General features: G+C 36.2%; 1 protein-coding gene across 1 annotated transcript in view; it reads left to right on the top strand.

The window, feature by feature from the left end:
- The window catches only part of CLPX (caseinolytic mitochondrial matrix peptidase chaperone subunit), a 36404-nt gene that overhangs the window by 26212 nt on the left and 2049 nt on the right, over positions 1 to 8143 (top strand). Inside the window, exons 8-13 of the mRNA XM_012801803.2 lie at positions 839 to 1003; positions 1894 to 1982; positions 3053 to 3217; positions 4540 to 4839; positions 6647 to 6739; positions 8050 to 8142. Of these exons, the coding sequence (XP_012657257.1) occupies positions 839 to 1003; positions 1894 to 1982; positions 3053 to 3217; positions 4540 to 4839; positions 6647 to 6739; positions 8050 to 8142 (905 nt within the window). The remainder of the gene's footprint in view (positions 1 to 838; positions 1004 to 1893; positions 1983 to 3052; positions 3218 to 4539; positions 4840 to 6646; positions 6740 to 8049; position 8143) is intronic.

Genomic DNA, 8143 nt, shown 5'->3' with positions numbered 1-8143 from the left:
GTGTATGTGGCTGGCGCCTTAGCCGCTTGAGCCACAGGCGCCGAGCCGGGATTCTGGCTTTTTTTTGGAGACAGAGTCTCAAGCTGTCACTCTGAGTAGAGTGCCGTGGTGTCATCATAGCTCACGGCAACTTTGCCTCAGTTATTTATTTATTTATTCATTCATTTATTTTATTTTATTTTTTGAGACAGAGTCTCACTTGTCACTCTCAGTAGAGTGATATGGCATCATAGCTCACACTCTTAGGCTCAAGCACTTCTCTTGCCTCAGCCTCCCGAGTAGCTGGGACTACAGGCGCCTGCCACAATGCTCAGCTGTTTTTAGAGGTGTGGTCTCACTCTTGCTCAGGCTGGTCTCAAAGCTGTGAGCTCAGGCAATCCACCCACCTCAGCCTCCCAGAGTGCTAGGATTATAGGCAAGAGCAACCACGCCTGGCCAGTTTTTGTATTTTTAGTAGAGATAGGGTCTCCTTCTTAGTCAGGCTGGTATTGAAACCATGAGCTCAAGTAATCCACCTGCTTCAGCCTCCCAGAATGCTAGGATAGCAGATGTGACCCACCGCCCCAGGCCTGGATTCTTGCCAGACTTTGGGATACATTATCAGTGTTCCTGAATAGGCTTCATGCTAAATTTTAGTCATCGGTATTGCCCTTCAGGCCAATTTATAACATCTGAACAGGAATAAAATAATAAACAGCTAGACCTAGGTAAGAGTAGAAAAAGGGTGTAGCAGTTAACAACATTTTATTACATACTACTCAAATTTATTTTGCATTTTTGTTGAAAAATTGAGCCAGTATGTTTTTAATAAATTTTTAGTTACTCTTTCTCTTTGTAGGTAAAACCCTGCTGGCACAGACTTTAGCTAAATGCCTTGATGTCCCTTTTGCTATCTGTGACTGTACAACTTTGACTCAGGCTGGATACGTAGGTGAAGATATTGAGTCTGTGATTGCCAAACTGCTCCAAGATGCCAATTATAATGTAGAAAAGGCACAACAAGGTATGTGTAGAAAAGACCCAACAAAGTATGTTTTCAGCATAGCCTATCTGTCCCCAGATTTTGTCTGCTATTAAGAGACGATAGAATTCTTGAGTCAAGGACTAAATTCTGCAATTATATATAAATACCCATGTTACATAATTTCTAGTATACTGATTAAGAGCCACAAAGGTTGCCTTGCCTTACTGTCCTAAGGTGGCTGCTAGGTAAAAAGAGGCCAAATTTCTCTTCCGTTAGGTCCTTAATACTACCATTGTTTTCCTTATTCTAACTCAAACATATGAACTATTAATGGCCATTAGATTTTCATGTTAGTTATAGAAATGTGAGTTTTCATTATTTATGCTCATTGGCCATAACCGCTTCAGTCTCCTTTCCTAATGCTTGGGTTAGGTGGGGTGGGCACAAGGGCAGAAGAATGCCTGATGAGTCTAGAAACCGTTTAGCCTGTTGACTTATAGTGCATTATAGATACTGCATTTCTTTTTTCTCCATCTGTCATCTGTCCTTGTTTACATGAAAAGTTTGATAGCTCCCTGTTCAAATTGCTTTAAGACAAGAGTATAGGGTGAGAAAAGAGTAGTTTTGCCAGTACTAGTACTTCCTATATCTCCTGCTTCACACTATTAAAAACTTGGATACTTAGGTGGTGTAGGAAATGGTTGTCGAAGAGATTTTTATCATACCTAAGTGATATTCTGTAAAATAGATTATTAAAAAGTTGTACAAAATGATGAATGGGAGAGGTAGGAGTGCATTTTTATAATATCAAGCCATTGCATATGTTAAGTATGAAATATTGAATAACCTCTCTAGCTATCAAGTCTTTTAAAGCTGAAGCTATCTTGTGTCTTTTTCATATTATAAATAGAATCCTCCTTAAATTATAGGAATTGTCTTTCTGGATGAAGTAGATAAGATTGGCAGTGTGCCAGGCATTCATCAGTTACGGGATGTAGGTGGAGAAGGCGTTCAGCAAGTAAGCAGTTGAATATTTTGTTCAAGCCCACTAAAAGGAATACATCAACCTCTCCCAAATATTGTACGTTTGGTTTCACATTCAACTAGATTCTATTTTGTTTATTTCTCCCACCCCAAATTTCACATACTATTTAAAATAGGTCAGATCCTAAAAGAGAGTCGTTGATGATTTTCAATAACAAATTACCTTGCTTAGGAAATTAAAAATATTTTGAAGAACAGAAAAAATGAAATTTAATCTTTGTTGTTTTTATTCCTCAAAGGCCCAGTTAAACATTTCTAGAAGACTCTAGAAGAAAGTTCTGGTTCTGACTAGACATGCTGAACTATGTACATGTTTTTTATTCCTTCCACTTAGTTAGAAGATAAAGATAAAATAGTGTTTCATTCCTTGTAGAGTATTGTAATTGAAATCACAATAATTTGTAGAACAGCTTGACCTTTTAATAGTAACTGATTCTTAACAAACTACTAGAGTATGTGAAAAATTGCTTCACTTTTTTTGACAGAGACATAGGTATGATAACACTTACAAAATGTACTGGATAAATTTTTTAATAAGGCATTTCAAAATATAGGTATTCTCAAAGTTTAATGTGAAAAGTAGAATAGAATTTATGAGACTAAAGTACTGCCTACTGCACTGAGGAAGCAGGTAGAAGTAGAACAGAATTTAAATTTACGTGAAAGACATTTTCAAATTTTCAACTATCTCCAGATTTTGAATGTCCTCATTGCATTTGGGTTCTCTTCTTTTACCCTGTCATAATTCTGTCTTTATGTCAGAGTTATGTCTTTACTGTTAGACAGACCTCTTAGGTTAACTGTTTCCTAAGCTATGATGTTTCAGGAGTTCTGTAATCATTTCAAATAAATTTATTAATTATTAATTTGTTAAGTGCATTTGATTTTCATGTTAGTTATAGAAATGAGGGTTTTCATTAATTATGTTCATTGACCATAATCACATATTATTTTCCCCATTGAGTCCCATTATCTAAAATATAATAAATAATACTATTTATTATAATACATGGTGAGCATATAAATCATTCGTTCTTTATTTAGGGTTTATTAAAACTACTAGAAGGCACAATAGTCAATGTTCCAGAAAAGAATTCCCGAAAGCTACGTGGAGAAACAGTACAAGTTGACACAACAAACATTCTGTTTGTTGCATCTGGTGCTTTCAATGGTTTAGACAGAATCATAAGCAGGAGGAAAAATGAAAAGGTAAGTTTTTTGGAGAGGTTGCTAGAAAGAGAACATTTAAAGGATCAGTTTTATTCTCCTATCTGCTGGCTGCCATTCGTGGATTTTTAGGAATTCAGTTTTCTCAGAGCAGGATTCAAAATATACAGTAAGTCTTCACTTAACATTGGTGATAAGTTCTTAGAAACTGCGACTTTAAATAAAATGATGACTGACAAAACCAGTTTTTTTCTCCTTGACATTAGAAAGACATGATGTTATTCATGGATCTGCTATACATCTTTGCCTTAAAATCAGTTTCCAAGACCTGTAGGTGGTATTAAGTGAAGATTTAACTGTTTTCCTAGTTTTAAAAAATTTCAGAGTAGTAAATTAGAAGATTTCTAAATATTATCTCTGTATATAGGCATTTTTCAAGTTTAACTTGATCAGTTCAATTTAATATTTTATCTAAGGAGTTCTTTTATTTGAGATAAATGCTATATCAATTAATTTCTATTCATTCCTCCTACCAAATTCCCTGGAGCCCAGTAAGCAGCTTATCCCCATTGCTCCTGCTTATAGAGTTCATCTTAAATCACTACTGACATTCACATAGGGGAGGGAAGCATTTTGTGGTTTAGGGGGAAAGATTGTGATCCCTCCCAGTTCTATCACTGTTTCTTAAGCATTCTTACAAGCCCTGCTTTTAACTGGAACCGAGACTTGTTTCTTCAGATCCTTGAGGTACATGTTAATTGAAGCAAGATACACCTTTATATCTCTACCCTTGTTCAGCAAAGTTAAGATTTTTGATGTCATTTTTATAAGTTCTTTATAAAATCTAATTATCTAACTCATAGGCTGATGTGTACAACCCCAAATCATGATTTTAGTAGAATGTTCAGTAGTTAAGACATTTTGGATAATTTTCTCATAAGGCTACTGATTCCAAAGACACTACTCTAGTTTACAGTATTATAAAATTGTCTTTGGTTACAAAAAAAGCCTATCTCCTTTTTTATATTTTTTAAACCTTTTAGAAGCCACACTTGTCTAGAAGTCTTAGATGAACCCTGATGCCTCATTTTCTGAGTTATAAGGGATTTCTTTCTTTCTTTCTTTCTTTCTTTCTTTCTTGTTCTTATCTACTTTTACTAGAATTCATTCTCTGAGGGTTGGTTATTACATAGTTATTAGGTTCTCAGTTCTGAAGGCAGACAGACCTGAGTTCAAATTCTGGCTTTGCCACTTATACAAACAAGACCTTGGTCAAGGTATTTCATCTCTCTAAGCCTGTTTTCTTGCTTTGTAAAATGTGACTGCTAATAGACTGATCATTCTATGCATCATTTCTTTGGCAGTATCTTGGATTTGGAACACCTTCTAATCTGGGAAAAGGCAGAAGGGCTGCAGCTGCTGCAGACCTTGCTAATCGAAGTGGAGAATCAAATACTCATCAAGACATTGAAGAAAAAGATCGGTTATTATGTCATGTGGAAGCCAGAGATCTCATTGAATTTGGCATGATTCCTGAGTTTGTGGGACGGTTGCCTGTGGTAGTTCCTTTGCATAGTCTAGATGAGAAAACACTTGTACAAATACTGACTGAGCCACGTAATGCTGTTATTCCTCAGTACCAGGCCTTATTCAGCATGGATAAGGTTAGATTTTTATTTTCTATACCTAGTTCATTATGATTTTCTTGCTATTGAAATTCTACATAAATTAGCCTAACAAATTGAAAAGGCATTCTGCTTATCTACAGTATCAGCCTGTTCCTATTAGTACAGATCTGGGAATCAAGGAAGGCACATTGTATTACATCAGAATTTAAGATTTGCCTTTATTTCTTTTGCATTAAAGTCACCATTATAGCATAAAGCCCAGATATATATGTGTATAGAGAGAAACTATTACATCATCCTACTCCAGCCCCTTCAAGTCAGACATACAGGATTGTCCTTTCAGCCTTAAAATTCTACATGCTAGCTCGGTGCCTCCAGCTCAAGCAGCTAAGATGCCAGCCACATACACCAGAGATGGCATGTTCAAATCCAGCCCAGGCCTGTCAAACAACAATGACAGCTACAACCAAAAAATAGCTGGACGTTGTGTCCGGCACCTATAGTCCCAGCTACTTGGGAGGCTGAGGCAAGAGAATTGCGTAAGCCCAGGAGTTTGAGGTTGCTGTGAGCTGTGATGCAACGGCACTCTACCCAAGGTGACAGCTTGAGGCTCTGTCTCAAAAAAAAAAAATTCTAAATGCTTTTGTTGAGACACACACTTTTATGTACTTTTTTCTACATATACTTTTATTAGTTTTCATATCTACATCTCTATAGCCAGGCACCTGGAGGTCACTCTACCCTACACATCCAGTCAGATAGCAAATGGTTTGGGTTTTATGAACTTAGTGTCTCTAAGTATCAGTCTCCTTTTCATTGTCACTGCCTCAAGTCAGACCTCTTATTCGTTCTTCACCTTGACCCATGCTTTTGGTTCCTAATTGGTCTGCCTATTTCTAGTCTATGTTTGACCTCCACCACCAAAATATCATTGTCTTCATCTTTACTTCTAGGGTAAATCATTTAAAAAAAAATTTTTTTTTTGAAACGGAATCTCACTTTGTCACCCCCAATAGAGTACTATGGCGTCATAGCTCACAGCAACCTCAATCTCTTGGGCTCAAGTGATCCTTATGCCTCAACCTCCTGAGTAGCTGGAACTACAGGTGCCCACCACAATGCCCAGCTATTTTTAGAGATGGGGGTCTCACTTTTGCTCAGACTGGTCTCAAACTTCTGAGCTCAAGCAATCTGCCCACCTTGGCCTCCCAGGTGCTAAGATTACAGGCAAAAAGCCACCATGCCTAGCCCTGAAACATGCGCCTCTTTGAAGGCAATGTTCTAAAATGCCATGAGAAATAGACACTTACTTAAATATTACATTTTCTGGAGGTAGAAATTAATAACCAAAGTTATTTAATAGCAAGATGTTACAAAATCTGTTTCAAAGTATTTTGATTTTTTTTGTACATTAAATTCTCAATATTTGAACTCTACTATTATGAAATTTGTGGTAATTTAAAGAGACTTGTCAGAAGTTTTATCTTTTCATGTGGAATGAGAGAAGGTTAATAACATTCTTTAAAATGTAGTTGTAGAGACTCAGTGAAGATTTTCTAGGAAGAAAGTAATAAAGTCTATCTAAGTAATACTTCAGTCTGAAAAGATGTAGGGTCAGGCAAGACATAGAGATTCTGACCCTGCCTGTATTTCTTAGTCCTATTGAATCAGTTTACTTAATCCTCTGAAACTGGTTCCTTTTAGTTTTAAAATTCTGTGATTCTAAGAAAACCATCAGTTGTGATAAGTAGTAGTAGCTAATAGATCAAATGCTATATGGTCATATGATGAAAATACTATAAAAGATTATTTCAGGTCTAATTTATTTTTAATGTATTTGTAGTGTGAGCTGAATGTTACTGAGGATGCTTTGAAAGCTATAGCCAGATTGGCACTAGAACGAAAAACAGGTGCACGAGGCCTTCGGTCTATAATGGTAAGTTGGCATTATTTATAAGAATTTTAAATTATTTCTTGGTCTGAGGCTTTTTTTTTTCTTTTCTTTTCTTTCTTTCTTTTCTTTTCTTTTTTTTTCTGTCGCCCTGGATAGAGTGCTGTGGCAACTTTAGTTTCTTGGGCTCAAGAGTTCCTGTTGCCTCAGTCTCCCAAGTAGCTGGGACTACAGATGCCCACCACAGTGCCCAGCTGTTTTTAGTAGAGCTAGAGTCTCACTTCTTGCTCAGGCTGGTCTAGAATGCCTACCCTTAAGCAATCCACCTGCCTGAGCCTCCCGGAGTGCAAGGATTACAGGTGAACCACTGTACGTTGCCTTGGCCTGAGTTTTGAGATTATTAAGCTTCCCTGTTTTTCTTTTGGAAATACATGGTGTCCAAAAAGTTGCCATACATAGGAAAATTAACAAACTTACATTTTATATATTTCATATTTTTATATTTATATATCAGCATGTAGAGAAATATTTTGTAAGATTTTGTAGTGACTATTTTGTAAATAAAGGTACATAGCTACAATTTCTTGTTTTCCCTATGTATGTGTATATGTTGATTTTTGGTCTGAAATTGCTTTTTGGTTTTTGTGAGTTTGGTGGTTTCTTTGCTTTGTTTTCAAAAAGGAAATTGAAGGTGTTGGCAACAAAAGACATACACATAATATGATTAATGAAATAGAAAATCAGGATTATAGGAAGGAGAATTTCAGGAAATTCTACATAGTCCCCAGACCTCTTTTCTCAGACCTATTAAAATTCCCATTCTTGTTTGTTTGTTGCTTGTGATAGTTCCTTTGCATAGCTTAGATGAGAAAACACTTGTACAAATATTGACTACAATTTATCATGAAGTAGATTGCAGGTGCTGTATTTTATCCTAAAGTTCTTCTGAGTAACATTTGAGTCTGAAAATAGTCTTTTTGTATGTACATGTTGACAAAAAAGGCACCACTGCTGACAATAGCCTTCCCTTATAGAAAGACTTCTCTGAATTTAAAGTTGTTTTACCATATAGAGTATGAGCTGGGTACAATAGTTTACTCCTATAATTCTAGCTTCTCAGAAGGCTGAAGCAGGAGGAACACTTGAGCCCAGGAGTTTGAGATCAGCCTGGGTAACATAGCAAGACCTCACCTCAGAAAAAAAAAAAAAAAGCTTTTACATTGACTTCAACATTCAGTTCCTAGTGTATAGTAGAGACTCAGATAATACTTGAGTGAATGGATTCAATTGGTGATTTATAGAATTTTGTTTGTAACCTGTTTTCCATGTGATTGATTACTTTTTTCTCTTTTTAGGAAAAGCTGTTACTAGAACCAATGTTTGAAGTCCCTAATTCTGATATCGTTTGTGTGGAGGTTGACAAAGAAGTAGTAGAAGGAAAAAAGGAAC

Source organism: Otolemur garnettii, unplaced genomic scaffold, assembly GCF_000181295.1.
Source record: "Otolemur garnettii isolate 467f Iridium unplaced genomic scaffold, OtoGar3 scaffold00011, whole genome shotgun sequence".
Taxonomy (NCBI): Eukaryota; Metazoa; Chordata; class Mammalia; order Primates; family Galagidae; genus Otolemur; species Otolemur garnettii.
Note: the sequence above shows the minus strand (reverse complement) of the source record. Positions and strands in the feature narration are given on the sequence as shown.